At 39.0% G+C, this 17,110-nt stretch overlaps 2 protein-coding genes across 5 annotated transcripts; one reads left to right on the top strand and one right to left on the bottom strand.

Annotated features, from left to right (window-relative positions):
- Window positions 1-2,709: 2,709 nt before the first annotated feature.
- On the top strand, window positions 2,710-4,375 carry LOC109007908 (inorganic pyrophosphatase 2-like). The gene is made up of 4 exons (XM_018987809.2): window positions 2,710-3,092; window positions 3,243-3,364; window positions 3,461-3,662; window positions 3,886-4,375. Exons 1-4 carry the CDS (start codon window positions 2,952-2,954, stop codon window positions 4,240-4,242), a joined length of 822 nt encoding a protein of 273 aa, XP_018843354.2. The 5' UTR covers window positions 2,710-2,951; the 3' UTR covers window positions 4,243-4,375.
- A 633-nt stretch (window positions 4,376-5,008) lies between these two features.
- LOC109007905 (ABC transporter C family member 8-like) lies at window positions 5,009-17,074 on the bottom strand. Of its 4 annotated transcripts, none has more exons than XM_035683347.1 (12): window positions 16,959-17,074; window positions 14,700-16,648; window positions 14,290-14,610; window positions 14,118-14,204; window positions 13,378-14,001; window positions 13,089-13,253; window positions 12,704-12,998; window positions 12,406-12,620; window positions 12,003-12,308; window positions 5,960-6,023; window positions 5,558-5,797; window positions 5,009-5,364 (listed from the first exon to the last, which is right to left on the bottom strand). In XM_035683347.1, the coding sequence occupies exons 1-12, from the start codon at window positions 16,981-16,983 to the stop codon at window positions 5,243-5,245; spliced, it is 4,413 nt and encodes a 1,470-aa protein (XP_035539240.1). In that variant the 5' UTR covers window positions 16,984-17,074; the 3' UTR covers window positions 5,009-5,242. The 4 variants fall into 4 exon arrangements, with proteins under 4 accessions (XP_035539240.1, XP_035539241.1, XP_035539242.1 ...); XM_035683348.1 differs by having other exon boundaries at window positions 14,700-15,667; XM_035683349.1 differs by having other exon boundaries at window positions 14,700-15,651; window positions 16,959-17,068.
- Between the last annotated feature and the right edge of the window lie 36 nt (window positions 17,075-17,110).

Raw genomic sequence — 17,110 nt, 5'->3', positions numbered from 1 at the left:
ACTTTTATCATAGGGTTGAAATTTGTGATGGAGGTTGAAAAACGGTGTAATTGAAGGGTTAGAAGGTAACTTAAGATGCAACTTTGGGGTGAGTCGCATTGGACTTATGATACGGTAGAAATAATGCAATGTTGGATTTTTCATCTTTTTTTTATTTTTTTTAATATTAAATTCCGATTCACCGATTATTCTATGGTGCGATTCTTAAGCCATCCAAAACGAGTGGTTCCTCCATCACGTAATTTCTAAAGTGGCGGGAAAGACATTCCTCTACCACCCTATGAAGAAGTGAGTTCATATAAGATTTTGATTAAGGCGAATATTTAATTCATCTATATGCAAGTCTTTTAAATAAAGCAAAGTTACAAAAAATAAATAAAATCTATTATATATTAGAAAATGACCGATAAAATGTACTGACGTGTATTTTTCTTTTTTTAATATTAAAAGAAAAAAATAAAAATGCACGTCGCTAACACCCTCTTTATATATTGGGTAACAAAAGTAAGTGATCGGAAAGAGAAGAGAAAAAAAAGTGCACATAGTGATAACATGGATTAGGGATTTGTAGAGATTTTATCCAAACTCTAAGAACTGTTTGGATGGTGAAAATATTTTATTTCATCTCATCATTATAATTTTTTAAAAATTTTATAAAAAATATAAAAAATAATTTAATTTTTTAAAATCTTAAAATAATAATATTCTAATAATATTTTATTCAACTTTCAAATTTTATCTACAACTATCTCATTTCTTCTCACTATCTAAATTTTCAAAAATTTTAAAATCATAGAAGGATAAATTATTAAGTATTTAATGATGATAAGAAAATTCACGTAAATAAAAACATGTAATAATTATAAGGTATATTTTATGATGAGTATTATGCATTAATTATTAATTATTTTTATATTTTATATTTATAATTTTTTTATAAAATGTAAAATAAAAAATGATGAATAATAATTAATAATTTTTTTTGTTTTCATATTATATGTTTGTCTTTTTCACTTTTGGATAAACATGTTGCACTAGTAGCTTATTGGTTCCTGTGCATGCTTTTTATTATTTCATAAATTCAGCTGGTAATATCTGGTATGAGGCCCAGGCCTCGTGCAAATCTGCCACACAAATGCAACTTTCCAACCCTAGGCTCGGTAAAAGAATTTGGTCCAGAAACCATAGTCTTTATGAAAAGACAATTTGGTCCAGATCAGCCTTTTCGTTTATTGGGCATAGATATCGAGGTCCAATGAACATGGAAAAATGGGCATCGTAATAAGAAAAGAAAGATAAACCCAATGGTCGTCTGTCTTCATGTGTACCGGATGACACATTGACAATGGGGTTGGCTATCAACTACCAAATTTCACAGAGTAATGTTTGGAATAAATTTAAATACATCAAATTTGTATAAGTTTTTTATAAAAAAGTAGGAACCGTTAATTAAAAAAAATAAAAAATAATCTTTTTGCATTTTTTTATAATGAATTTATTTTTTATAAAAGACATGCACAAAATTTATATATTTAAGATTTGTATATATCATTATTTTTATCTATAAGATATATCTTTCGAGCGTTACTAATTATATCGAGTTCGTATTAAATAAACACGCTCTATGCTAAGAAGTTTTTTGCGTGCATATGGCTGTTTAGCTTTCATTTTATTCATTTGATTCAAAAAAACTTTCATTTTATTCTCATTTCTCTAACGTAAAAAGGAAAAATAAAAAAAAATAAAAAAAAAATAAAAAAAAAAAAGAAAGAAGAAAGGGGCCTCTAGGGGACATTCTTCATGATCAGCTTCCACTAAATTTGAGCAAAACATCAGCTTCCATTGCATGCAATTTATTTATTTTTGTAGATCCATTATTTAAAAGAGAATTGCAGAGTTGGGTATTGGGTGGAAGCTGATTTTTTATTTATTTTTCTAATCGGGTGGAAGATGATTGATTGTTCATGGAATGCATTATCCCCACAATTCAGAAACCTAATTTGCCAATATGCTCTATTGGACCCTTTTTTTCCTCCCATTAACAAGCACAAATTCAATTCATCTTACCAAAAAGGTAGTAAAAAGTCAACTTCAACTTATTAATATTAGAGTAATATTAGATACAGTTATAAACTATATAAATACAGTGTAATATTTTTAAAAAGTATAAAGTCTAATATTAAAAAAATAATTTTTTTTATATAAATCTCATATTTACTCTCTATTTTTAAAATAAATATATTTTATAACTGTAAATATTATTTTTACGTGAACAACATCGCACTTGTGCAAACCAAACCAAAACAAAACATGGGGGAGAGAATGAATATCCGTGGATAATATAAACTTGTTGTATTAAATATTATCCGTAAATAATATAAATCAAGCATTAAATAAGTAAATTTCACATTTTATGTCTATATTTTTCTAAATTATAGAAAGTATTTAAATAAAGATATCGTAAAAAATTATTTTTTAGAAAAAAACTTTATTTCGACCGAATATTGTAACGTTTTTTCACTTTCGGAGTGGAGTGGTTGGTGAGTGCGTTTCGGAGGTGGCCAAAGTGAATTCAATTCCCCAGAATATTCTTTTCCCGCGTCTTCCTCGGCCGAAGCCTAGTATTCACTGTTGGATATCCCGATCAATGATTAAAGTCATTAAATCCTACGGCCAAGACATGGATATCTAGAGCAAGCCACTGTAAACAAGGAGTCCTACATAATCCACGAAACGTATACCACGGATTGATCATGAAATATTCCTTTTACAATTCCGATTCCGAAAGAATTGTTGCGCTTCTCGTCCGTATGCTTCTTTTTCGTACAAATACCTTTCCCCGTTGGGGTCATTTTGCGCACAGACATTAGTTTTTGCGGGGGTGTTCGAAGAGCTGTTCTAGAGTTCTGGGTGTTTGTGTTTTTGTTGCATTAATTCTTGGGAAGCAAATAATGGTCGGAATCGTGGTGGTTTTCGACTTTGACAAGACGATCATCGACTCCGATAGCGACAATTGGGTGGTGGACGAGTTGGGCGCCACGGACTTGTTCAATGACCTCCTTCCTACCATGCCTAATTGGAACTCTCTCATGGTACGTTCTCAGATTTCTTCGTGACGATCTCAGTTATCATGAACAAGCATTCTAAGGAGTGATCAGGACTTTCTTGTTCTGTTCAGAGAAGAAAAACAAAAAAGAACCGATGTTTTTTTGTTCCTTCTTTTTTTTTTTTTAAATTGACAGGATAGGATGTTGAAGGAGCTCCATGCACGAGGAAAAACCATCGAGGATATTGCTGATGTATTCAAACGGATACCCATACATCCCAGAATTGTCCCTGCTATCAAAGCAGCCCATGCTTTAGGGTACTTCTCTCTCTCTCTCTCTCTCTCTCTCTCGTTAAGTTCTTGGAAGCTTTTTAGGGAGTGAAATTTATGGTGGCAATGGAACTTTTTATTTAGGTGTGATTTGAGGATTGTAAGCGATGCAAACACATTTTTTATCGAGACTATTCTGAAGCATCTTGAGTTAAGGGAGTATTTTTCTGAGATCAATACGAACCCAAGCTTAGTGGATGAAGAAGGGAGGCTAAGGATCTTTCCCTACCATGATTCTCACAAGCCTCCTCATGGCTGTAGTCTCTGCCCTCCAAACATGTGCAAGGTATTATAAATTTCTTACTTTATTTGGAGTGACAATATATATATAGAGAATCCTATCCTCTGTTGGAGCCTAATAAGGTTGGAACAGATTATAAAAGTGTTTTTTTTTTAATTTATTATTATTTTTCTTTTGTGACCCCACTTATAATATGTGATTCAATAGCTTTAAGATTGTGATAAAATGTCTTAACTCTTGGCTGATTATTATGCCTTGTGCACTAAAGGGTCTAATCATAGAAACGATACAAGCTTCTGTATCCGAGGAGGAGGAGAAGTTCATCTATCTTGGGGATGGGAGTGGAGATTATTGCCCAAGCTTGAAGCTTAGAGATGGAGATCATGTGATGCCAAGGAAGGATTTCCCCGTGTGGGATCTCATCTGCAAGAACCCCCTCCTTATTAAGGCTGAAATACACGAGTGGATAGACGGAGAAGACCTTGAACGCATTTTGCTAGGCCTTATTAACAAGATCATCTCCATTGAAGAAACTGATCAGTTTATTTCGGCTGAATGCAAGTTGCAAACCATATCTGTGTCTGCTCATGAATCTCGTCCGAAAGCACTCCCTGTTCAGCAATAGCTAGCATAGCTTCCAGTTTGAATGTTGGCAAAAACCAAGTCTAGCAAGTTCAGGATTTTTTCTGTTCTGTCTTGCTTTTAGAAAGAACGTCGTAGGTTTATGAATTGTGTTGTTAATTAATGAAGAATGAATCCATAAGAAATACTTCCTATCAATCTCAGTTTTTTTTTGGTTGTGATTAATATGAACGTGCTTCATTAGAGTTTGATATGTCGATGCCTATTGAAAAATATAAATACACGACATTTTTCATAATATTTTACGACAATATTTTAAAATAATAAATATTTTTATAAAATACCTTATAAAATAACATTACTCGATACCTATTTATTGCCTTCAGAAGTTTTTCTTTTGGTTCTCGACTCTTGTCCCGAGTCCTGTCTTTCGTTTCGTCATTCATGGGATCTTTCTGTGAGGTGTTTTTTTGTCTTTTGTGATTTTCTTTTACAATTTTGTGATTTTTTTTATAACGTAACTTGGGGCAGTCTGCAGATGATTGGACGGCATTTCTTTTAGAGAGGAGAAATTATTTTAAGGTTGTGTTTGGACGTTGAAGTGAGTTGAATTGAGATGATAAAATATTATTAGAATATTATTTTTTAATAATATTATTATTTTAAAATTTGAAAAAGTTGAATTATTTATTATATTTTATATTGAGATTTGAAAAAATTGTAATGATGAGTTGATATTAGTTTAAAATTCAAACGAAGATGTTTAAAGGATATTTGCATTTACAGTAAAAATATGATCTCTCTTCCTTTGCCATTGTCAACGCTCCATCCTTTGAATCCAATAAATCAAATCTCAATGCTATTTTCAAGTCGGCAGATCATACCTTTCACTTCGTTGACATCTCAAGATTTGATTTGTAAAAGGATTTAATTTCAAACTCTTTCAGAAATCAAATTATGTAATATCAACAGTATAATGATTGCGTCTTCCACGCCGACTTGTAGATATAATCTCCTCGCTATTGTCATTATCATCTTCTTCATTAGTTGTAGGGATTTGGGTAGGAATCTCTTTTGCAGCTGGACCAATATTCAGCCACAAGATTAGAGAAAGAGGAGTTGGTCTCCATAAGTTTTGAAGGCTCATCGTACTCCACCAGCTTCCCTGCGATACAAAGCAACGCACACTTGTTTAGGTATTGGTTCAACAAAAATTTTATCTGCAGTCATTTTTATATATTTTATTAATGTGATTGACTAGATCATTATTTTTTAATATAAAATAATTATTTTAGCTATCACATTACTGAAGTATAGAAAGAGTATGCAGCAGAACTCATAAAAAATAAGAAGCATACCATGAGAGAGGACCATCACCATGTCACTGTCAATAACGGTTGGAACTCTATGAGCTACGGTGATCACAGTGCATTCTGAGAACTCCTGCCTGATAATTCTTTGTAGAATAGCATCGGTTGCAGAATCTATGGAAGCAGTAGCTTCATCAAGAACTAGAACTCTATTCCTCCTAAGAAGGACCCTTCCGAGACAAAAGAGTTGGCGTTGCCCTGTGCTCCAGTTGTCGCCTTCTTCACTCACTGTTGAACTACCAGGATTAGATAAATACAAGCAAATCTGCTTTAGAATTGCATCTAATTTCGACGTAAATAGGTAACATTCTAAAAAGGGTTCACCTCCAATCATTAATGCTTCATAGAAACCATCAAAGATTGTTCGTTAACCTCATAAATTTAACTCACCAGATGACTCTAGCAGATTTGGCAGGCTGCTAATTGTTGCCTTGAGCTGACACTTCTCCAAAGCCTGTATGCAAATGAAAAGGGTTATCAAATATGTACTACATATTTACCTCGTCACAAAGTATCTGAAAGCGAGTATTTTATTCAGGGATGGAATCAGAAAATTTAAGGGCAGAATGAGAAAGTATAGTTTGAAGGTGGAGAATGTTGAGGAATTGCTTGTGGATAAAGTCTTGAGCACGTTTATAAGGAATGAACAATCCTCATTGTAGAACTGGTTTTATGAGATGAGTTAAATTCATGAATTTCTTCATGATATCAGAGTCTATTATAGGACGAATGAGGGCCCACATTACTTACTTTGTGACAATGATTAGAAAAAATACTAATCTTTATGTGAATAAGTGTTGGGGAAATCAACACAGCGGAAGGGATAAAAGCGGTAATAAAAGAGTACACTCATGCACTCAGTGACACCAAGAATTTAACGTGGTTCGGCAACTGCCTACATCCACAGAAAAGAGCTTCACTAATAAATAGTGGCACACAAGAAAATATTACAGAGGAGGAGGATCACACTCTACTCAACTCAACTCTCTTCTTTTCTCTCAGAGCTCTCTCGGCTCTCTCTCTTTTCTTTTCTTCTTTGGGTGTATCTGAGACTCTCGCCAGAAGCCTCAATTTATAGATGCATTGTTTTACGTATGAATGCATTTATTGTTGCATTCAATGGACAGTTGAGAGTTGGGCGTTAGGGGTTAAGCAGCAAGCAGTCACAATGACTGCTTGCTTGGGCAGGGACTCAACAATTCTCCCCCTCCATGCCCATTTACCTAGATGCTCTCCATCCCAGCTATGTCTCTGCATAGCTCAAGCTTCTCACTTGTAACCACCTTCGTCAGCATGTCCGCTGGATTCTCTTTCGTATGGATCTTCACAAGCTTCAACAGCTGTTGTTCCATCGCTTCGCGTATCCAATGATAGCGGATGTCAATATGCTTGGTGCGGGAGTGGTACATTGAATTTTTGCTCAAGTCTAGAGCACTTTGACTATCACAATGTACCTTGTAGTCCTCTTGACTAACTCCTAGTTCTTGGAGAAAACGCTTCATCCACAACATCTCTTTCCCAGCTTCCGCTGCGGCAATGTACTCTGCCTCTGTTGTAGATAAAGCAACACACTTCTGCAACTTGGACTGCCAAGAGACAGCTCCTCCTGCAAAGGTGAAGAGAAATCCTGAAATAGATTTCCTGCTATCCAGATCTCCTGCCATATCTGAATCTGTATAGCCTTCCAAAACTGGTTTAGCTCCCCCAAAACACAAGCACATATTCGATGTACCTTTCAGGTACCTGAGAATCCACTTGACTGCTTCCCAATGATCCTTTCCTGGATTTGAAAGGAATCTGCTCACCATGCCTACAGCATGAGCAATATCTGGTCTGGTACAAACCATTGCATACATCAGGCTTCCTACTGCTGAAGAGTAGGGGATTGCTTCCATTTCTTCAATCTCTTTCTTTGAAGAAGGACACGAGCTCTTGCTCAATTTGAAGTGGTTTGCAAGTGGAGTTTTGACTGGCTTAGCATCTCCCATGTTGAAACGTCTAATGACCTGTTCAACATATTTTTGTTGTGATAGCCACACCCTTTTGACTTTCCTATCACGAACAATCTTCATGCCCAAAATTTGCTGTGCTGGGCCTAAGTCCTTCATGTCAAAGGACTTGGATAGTTCCTTCTTTAGTTTGTTAATCATGGACCTATCCTCACCAACGATTAACATATCATCAACGTAAAGAAGGAGTATGACAAACTTGTCATTCTGGAACCTTCGAACATAGACACACTGATCTGCAACAAGTCTCTTGTAACCATGACTCATCATGAATGAGTCGAACTTCTTGTACCATTGCCTCGGCGCTTGCTTGAGGCCATAGAGACTCTTCTTCAGCTTGCAGACTAAGTGATCTTTCCCTGGAGCTGCAAACCCTTCTGGTTGCTCCATATAGATCTCCTCCTCCAAATCTCCATGGAGAAAGGCTGTCTTCACATCCATCTGTTCGAGTTCCAAATTCAAGCTGGCTACCAATCCGAGTATGACTCGGATCGACATCATTTTCACCACCGGAGAAAATATCTCGTCAAAGTCGATTCCCTTCTTCTGCTGGAATCCTTTGACAACCAATCTGGCCTTGTGCTTCATCAGCTTTCCTTGGCCATCTTTCTTCAGCTTGAATACCCATTTGTTCTTTAGGGCTTTCTTTCCTTCAGGAAGTTTCACCAACTCATAGGTCTGATTTTTCTGCAAAGAACTCATCTCTTCTTGCATTGCCTGCACCCATAGGCTTCTATCAGCATGAGTTTGAACTTCCTGGAAGCTCTCTGGCTCCCCCTCATCAGTAAGCAGAATATAGTCTGATTCCGGATATCTCCTCGACGGAATCAGTAGGCGGCCTCTTGCCGATCTTCTTGGTTCATCAACCAAAGGAGGTTCGTCACCATCTAACCCTTGTGGTGGTACACCAGCTGCTGGTGGAGAGGATTCTTGCTCCCCCTGCTCGACACCCTGAGCTTCTTCTTCTGCTTCTGGATCTCGATCCTGCATATCCTCATTATCTGTGGCGGACTGTAATGGTGCAGGATTTGGAGTATCGGAACTAAGCTCTCTTGATGAAGCTTCAGTTCCTATGTTCTGGTTTTCATGGAACACAACGTCCCTACTTCTGACAATTTTCTTTGTCACTGGATCCCATAACTTGTATCCGAATTCTTCATCTCCATATCCAACAAAGATACATGGAGTTGACTTGACATCGAGCTTCTGTCTCAGCTCCTTGGATACGTGTGCAAAGGCTTTGCACCCAAACACTCTCAGGTGAGAGTAAGAGACATCTTTTCCAGACCAAACCTTCTCAGGAATTTCAAATTCCAGTGGTGCAGAAGGTGATCTGTTGATCAGGTAACAGGCAGCTAGAACAGCTTCACCCCAGAATGGCTTTGGTAACTTGGCCATACTGAGCATGCATCTTGTTCTTTCAATGATGGTCCGGTTCATTCTTTCGGCTACACCATTGTGCTGAGGGGTATATGGGACCGTCTTCTCATGTCGAATACCGCGATCAGCGCAGTATGCAGCGAACCTTTTGGAGACATATTCTCCTCCATTGTCCGTTCGCAGGCACTTCAACTTCTTTCCCGTCTCTCTTTCCACTAGGGTGTGGAAATTCTTGAAGTGCTCGAAGACCTGATCCTTTGACTTCAAAACATATACCCAGACTTTTCGTGAAGCATCATCAATGAATGTCACGAAATATCTGTTACCTCCCAATGACTCTTCTTCCATGGGACCACATACATCAGAGTGTACCAGACTCAACAACTCTGATCTTCTCTTCGTAGAGGATTTAAACGAGACTCTGCATTGTTTGCCAAACAAACAGTACTCACAAGGGTTTAACGCTGTTCCTTTGGCAACTTTGATGAGTGCCTTCTTCGCAAGCGTATCCAACCCTTTCTCACCCATGTGTCCGAGTCTCTTGTGCCACAGATTCGGTGATGCCTCGTCTTCCACTGCATTGAGGCTATCAGAACCGATCTTCACATGGGTCTTGTACAACGTACCGCAAATATGTCCTCGGGCGACAACCATGGCACCTTGTGACAGCTTCCAAGTGCCTTTGCTGAAGTAGCTGTCATAGCCCTGTCGATCAAGGGCTGTCCCGGAAATCAGGTTGAGCCGAAGGTCAGGAATGTGTCGAACATCTTTCAACACCATGGTGCAACCAACGTTGGTTTTTATCTGCACTTCGCCAACACCCACGATCTTCGAGGAACTAGCGTTCCCCATCCTTACCGTACCAAAGTCTCCTGCTTTGTACGTAGTGAAAAATTCACTGTGGGAAGTGGCGTGGTATGATGCTGCTGTGTCTACCACCCACTCAACATCATGGCTTGCAACGTGCAGACACGTCTCGTCACTGGTGGAGAGTATTGCCACATCTCCAGAAAGAGTGACAAGGGTTTCACCATCTTCTTTCTTCAGCTTACTGCTTTGACCTTGCTCCCTTAAAAACTTGCGGCAGTGTTTCCTCATGTGGCCTTCTTTGCCACAGTGGTAACATTTCATGTTACCCGTCTGCTGGTTCCTGCTACTGCTGGACCTTCCACGTGGTTGAGGCTTCCCTCTGTTTCTGCCTCCACTTCTCCCTCTATCATTACCTTGAGGCCTTTCTCTACTCTCGGTGACAAGGGCATGAGTTTGATTCATGCTTGTCTCTTTTCGTCTGGCCTCCTCATTAAACAGGGCATCCTTAACCATCGTCATGGTAAGTTTGCCATCTGGAGTAGAGTTACTTAGGGAGACCACCAGCGTCTCCCAACTGTCTGGTAATGAACTGAGAAGTAGCAGGGCTTGTTCTTCATCGCCAAGATTCAGGTTGACGGACCCGAGCTGGTTAACTAGGTTTTGAAACTCGCTAGTATGCTCGGCAACAGAGGTATCGCTTTTCAACTTCAAGTTAACAAGCCGTCTCATCAAGAGGGCCTTGTTTCGAGCAGTTTTAGCCTGATACATATCCTCTAACTTTTTCCAGAGGTTATATGCATCCGTCTCCTGGGCCACGTGGTGAAAAACACTATGGTCAATCCATTGCCTGATCTGACCAATAGTCTTCTTGTGCATCTTTTTCCACACTTGATCCGTAACTTCATCTGGCTTCTTCCCTTCATCTTCCAAAGGGTCAAACAGATCTTTACAGTTCAAGAGATCCTCCATTCGAGGTCTCCAAAGACTGTAGTTTGAGGCAGTCAGCTTTATCATGGCGCCTGATGCTGAATCCTCCATGGATTTAGACTGTTCTAAATACAAAATACAAGTACAGGATCTTTGAGGTGGAATATCACAAAACGGACAGCACCGTTGTGTCCGGAACGTCTGATTTTGTTAGAAACGAGTCTTGTTTCGTCAAAATCGGACTCAGATAGCACAAGGAATGAGCAAAAGAACCAAAACAGGAACTCTGTCGCGCGTGCAGTGCGTGGCGCGAACAAAACGCGTAGGCGCGTGTAACTCACGCGCTGAAACTCCTCTGCTGCGCGTGGAATGCGTAGGCGCGTGTACCTCACGCGCTTTATGGAGTCAGGGGCACGTCAGGCGCGTGAACTTCACGCGCAATGGCTCTCTCTGGAGCGCGTGTGGCGCGTGTCCGAGCGTGGGACTCACGCGCTAGGTACTCTACTTGGCGCGTGGGACGCGTGTCGAGAGTGGGTCTCACTCTCCGATCTTCAGACGGCGCGTGAGGGAGCGTGCGACCTCCGTTCGGCCTCTGGTTTTCACCGCTTTTCTTGTCTCGATGAGACGAACACAGTGGTATGCTCAAATTTGAAAACTGAGCTACGCACTAAAACCGAGTTTTCTGTAAAAACTCCTTCCAACAAACGCTCTGATACCACTTGTTGGTGAAATCAACACAGCGGAAGGGATAAAAGCAGTAATAAAAGAGTACACTCATGCACTCAGTGACACCAAGAATTTAACGTGGTTCGGCAACTACCTACATCCACAGAAAAGAGCTTCACTAATAAATAGTGGCACACAAGAAAATATTACAGAGGAGGAGGATTACACTCTACTCAACTCAACTCTCTTCTTTTCTCTCAGAGCTCTCTCGGCTCTCTCTCTTTTCTTTTCTTCTTTGGGTGTATCTGAGACTCTCGCCAGAAGCCTCAATTTATAGATGCATTGTTTTACGTATGAATGCATTTATTGTTGCATTCAATGGACAGTTGAGAGTTGGGCGTTAGGGGTTAAGCAGCAAGCAGTCAACAATGACTGCTTGCTTGGGCAGGGACTCAACAATAAGGTCTTTGACATATTTATAAGAAATGAATAATAATTTATTATAAAACCAATTTTATGATGAGTTATGCCATAAAATTGTTCAAAGAACTAATGTTATTGACCTCAAAAATTAATTTTTTTTAATGATTTTTTGAAATTTTGGGGGCCCCCAAGCTTAAGTTGGGTCCGCCCATGCTCACCTTCCATATTTCATCATCAGAGTAAAGGCCTAAAGGGTCCATGTTTGTTCGAACGCTACCCCTGAATAAAGTTGGTTCTTGAGGGATGATGCTTAGCTTTGTCCTCAAATCTATGAGACCAATGGAGCATATGTCGAGTCCATCTATAAGAATTCTTCCACTTTCAGGCTCTACTAAACGAAATAAAGCACTTATTAATGTAGATTTGCCACTTCCTGTCCTTCCCACAACTCCAACTCTACTTCCTTCTGGGAATGTGCAAGTAATTCCCTTGAGAACTAGGGGAGCAGTTTGACGATATCTTATCTGAAACCAAAATAAAAAAATAAAGTCATCACATTTAAGAACACCAGGGAGCAACTTCAGTGATGAAATTACTCAAATAACTGATTGATCTCCTTACATTGAGAGCTTGCAACTCTATCCTCCCCTTTGAAGGCCATGAAGATGGTGATCTTCTGCCCTCCACAATATCTGGAGGCTCTGAAGGTATTTGCATGAATTGTTTGATCCGTTCAACTGAGATGATATAGTTGGATAAGTTGCAGTACCATCTAGTCAAAAAGACTTGGGTGCTTGTTAGGGTCAGAGCATATGAAAGGGAGAGTGCCACAAGCCCTGCATAAACAAAAAGAAGGGCAAAATAATTATCGTTTTCAGAAATCTAAAATTCGTTATTTAAACTAATGAACCGATATTACCTGGGGCTACAAAACCCTTAGGAAGTAAAACTAGGAGAAATGCTGTGGCGAAAAGGGTCAGGTTTTGAAGTGCTTCTACTCTTAGAAGTATCCATTCCATGGCAGCATTAGAATGAAAGAAAAGTCTAGCATCTGTGTCGATGAGTTTTATGTAGTTTTGGAAGAAGCTGTTAACCATGTTAAAAGCTCTGATATTGACTACTCCAAGTGATGTCTCAGCTACATAATTCATAATGGGAGCTTTTGTTGTTCCATTGATCCTTACTAGTTCTCTTGCAGAAGCTAGATAGTAACCCTATTGCCAAATCCTACAAGTTAGGTATTTTATTCTATCGGTGTAGCGAGAAAGGTTGAAGAAATCAATACACTGAAAAATTGATTCTACCTGAAAATATGTTACAGCTGCCGTAGTCAGGCTGGCTACAATGACAACTTGCCATGTGACTGCGGCCATGATTCCAATCATTGTAAGAAGCTCAATTGCAGAAACCACCAAAAATACCATTGAGAAAGGTATGTCAAAATCCAAAATACTTAAATCTGATGAAGCCTGTGAGATATAAAAACTGACATGAATGTCTGAAGACAATAGCTGGCCATAATGGTTAGACACAGTTTAGAGGGTACACAAAATGGCATGGTTTCAAGTCTAGCTGAGTTTGAAGAAATCTTACTCGGGTCAGAATTCGCCCAGATGGAGTTGAATCAAAGAACAGCATGGGAGCTTTGAAAATAGCATTGGTGAAACCCGAGAAGAAGGCTTTAGAAGCTTTCAATCCGAGATGGGCTGCGAATAAAGTCCTTAGATACACAAAGACAGCACTAAGTGCTGAAGTCAGTGTGTAAACTCCAATCAACATGCCAGTAGTAATACTAGGAATTTGAATGCCCAGAGCTAGCCAATAAGTTGCAGCAGCCTGAAGGGCAACAAAAATAGACTGAGTTATTAAGCTTAGGCACAGAAAAAATGTCCCCTCTGAGACCTGAAGGTAGTCCCAGAATGGCTTCCATCCAACATCGCCAATCTCTGTCTTCTCCTTTTCTGTTAGTTGTATTCCCGGCACACCTTCAAAGAAAATCTCCCCCTCGCTGTTTCCCTTCGTGAGGCAACACCCTTGACACACTTCCATCTGAACAGAATCTACCTTCTGAGAAGATTCTACTTGGCTCTCGTTATGTGAAGTATTGAGTACTGTCATTGCATCTCTATGAGCATTAACAAGCTGTTCAAATGCCATCCCAGATGTCAAGAGCTCCTCATAGCTTCCTGATTGATTAATTTTCCCGTCCTCCATAACCTAAAAAGTGCAAAACCATGTCATCGATTCGATTTACCTAAAACACATGCATACATTAGTAATGCCACTGTGTGTGTGTGTGTGTGTGTAAACATTAAATATCGAAGAACTTTTACCAGAATATGATCAACACTTTGGAGAAATTCCACCTGATGAGTCACTAAAATGACAGTTTTCTTTTCTAGAGCAGCCATGACACAGTTCTGCAGTTACATCTTTTTGAAATGAGTAAAATTAATAAAACCGAAGCCTTTGCCAGTTTCTATCGTCAAGGAGGATTTTTCTTACGTTGAATAAATATGCAGCAGTATGTGCATCTACAGCACTAAAGGGGTCATCCAGCAGATAGATATCAGCATCGTTGTAGACTGCTCGAGCAAGTTGGATTCTCTGTTTCTGCCCTCCACTCATGTTGAGCCCTCTCTGACCTATCTCTGTGAGATCGCCATGGTCGAAATTATTTATATCTTTATCTAAAGCACATGCTTTTATGGCTTTCTCATATCTTATCTGATCTATAGGCTGTCCAAAGAGTATATTATCACGAATTGTCCCACTTTGGATCCAAGAAGTTTGAGAAACATAGGCAATTGATCCATATACATTGACCTGTTGACATATATCAAAAGATAAAAATCAGTCACACGTATTTAGTTCATGATAAAGAAAAAATGTATATTTTTTAAGTTGTAACTCACAGTTCCTGAAACCTTCGGTATCTCTCCAAGTATAGAATATAAGAGAGATGATTTCCCAGCTCCAACTGGCCCACAAATTCCAATTTTCTTCCCCGGATTAATTTCCAGATTTATTTCTCTGAGAGTTGGAGCCATGAATTCTGAATCCCAGCTGAAATTGCCACATTGAATTTTAATACTCTTATCCAAAATCTGGGATGGAGTTCTAATGATTTCATCATGTTGGAGCTCATCATCAAGCAGAAAGATATTTAGACGATCCAAAGAGACCTTGACTTGGATCAAAACTGAAAGAGCCTCCGGTATCAATCTGACAGGTTCTCCCATGCATCTTAATGTTGCCAGAATTGTGAAGATTGTGCTAGCATTTAGTGGAGCACTTCTAAGAATGGCACATCCCAAGAAGATAACTGAAGAAATGATGGTTGGAGACGTCCAATACAATAATGTGCCATAAGCCTTTTTAAAATGTGCTTCAGCCAACCATTTGAATTCGCTATCACGGAGGGATTCAATCAAGTTCTTGAATTTCTCTTCCCATGATTGCAACTTTATGATTTTCATACTGTTTAGAATCTCAGAAGTGGTTCTGAGCCGCTCATCCTGAGCAATCATAAAGTTGGACTGACACTTCTGTAGTATCTTTGCAAATGGAAAATTAAGAAGGCCACAAATAAGAAGAGAGATCAAACCAGGAAGAGCGCCAATACCAACAACAGCAAAGAGGACACCAATGCCAAGAAAAAGTTGCAATCCAAAACTCCATCCTGAATGGAACCACCATGGAAATTCACCCATTCTGTAGGCATCAACTGCTACATAATTCACAATCTCCCCTGTTGAGTGCCTTTTCCTTCCCAAGCTCGTTAGCTTCAACTGCTTTTGATAGATTGCCACCATTAAGGCTGATCTCATCCTCATTCCTGACCTCCTTGAGTGGAAGAAGCAATGCCTTTGAGACAATGACTCTACCAACTTAGCAAGAATTAGACACCCTACTATACAAAGACCTTCAAATAGATCTTTCTCATGGCTATTTGCATGGTTCACAAAAGCATAGAGTATCAGAGGTGAAACGACCACAGAAATTGTCCTAAGAAATGCACAGATGGCAACAAAAATATTCTCTCTAAAATATACTTTTGCAATGGCCTGGAGAACCAGGTTGCTCGGTTTGTTTGAGACCCCCTTCCTCAGAAGGGATTCCCATGTATCAGAAAACTTCTGGTAGGCTAAATTGGCTTCATCTTCTGAAACTAGAGAAGGGATGTCTTCAAGAGCCAATGACTTAGAGTAACCAAGGCAAAGCAAAGAATTAATCCAAGAAAATGTCAACCTGCTAAGAAAACTGGCCTGGCCTAGTTCAGTTTGGCCAATGTCGGACTTTTTGTCTAATAGAGGCTTGGATAGACTCTTCTCCGGGTTCTGTTGGGATATCAAGTGAGTGATGTTTCCAAAAGCACAAAAGAGAAGTAAAAAGTTTACAGACCATGGCACCGTGTCAAAAATCTTAATGCTACGTTTTCTCAGTAGAATTTCGATGTTTAGAGCTGAAACTAGTAAAAAGCTTAACACCCACCAAACTGAGTTAAAAGTCTTGATCCATTTGAACCTTTGAACCAGCAAGGAAACTGTAAAAGAGACCCAAACCAGTCCTCTTACAAAGAAAATCAACGAGCTCAGATGATTGAATTCATCATTTTTGGCTATGAGATTCCAGAAACAGGCACTGAAATATGCAGTGCTAATAAGAGCACAACAGATTGAAACAACTATTGTGACCAAGTCTCTTCCATTAGAACCACTGAGGTAAAGCTTTCTTCTAGATTCTATAACCAAAATCAGATAGAAGACACAGAGAAGCAGAAGATTAACGCCATCTATGAAAGATCTTTGAATGCAGTAAGTACCCAAATCAAATTCTCCATCACATTTCCAAGAGAGCGCTCCTACATGATTTCCATTAATGAAGGACGCAAAAAAGTCAAAATCATAAAATTTAATGAAATTCATACAGCTTTCAAAAGTATAGGAGTAAATAAACTCCATTTCATTCACTAAATGGCAAGAAAAAAGAAGGATCAAACTTGAAAACGAAAGGCAATGAATATATCAGAAAGAATGGCACTTGGGTTTATTGTCTGCAAGTGTCGACAAACACAATTCGTTATTTCATAATATAAAAAGAACCTTTCAAATTCCATTGCAAAACAACACAACACAAGCAAAGTAAGTTGCTATTGGATGTACGTAGAGTACCGAGTGAATTTCCGAAGGAAGCCATTGTTGTTGCTGGAACTTCTACTGTCAGCTTTGATCCTTTAGCAGCTCGAAAGCCTATTAATAGGAATAACACTCGAAGTATACGAGTAACTTTCTCCAGAATCAGTCCCCGAGGCATGCGTATCATG

The sequence above is a fragment of the Juglans regia genome, chromosome 12 (assembly GCF_001411555.2).
Source record: "Juglans regia cultivar Chandler chromosome 12, Walnut 2.0, whole genome shotgun sequence".
Taxonomy (NCBI): Eukaryota; Viridiplantae; Streptophyta; class Magnoliopsida; order Fagales; family Juglandaceae; genus Juglans; species Juglans regia.
The sequence above is the reverse complement of the archived record's forward strand: the minus strand, read 5'-3'. Positions and strand labels throughout refer to the sequence as shown.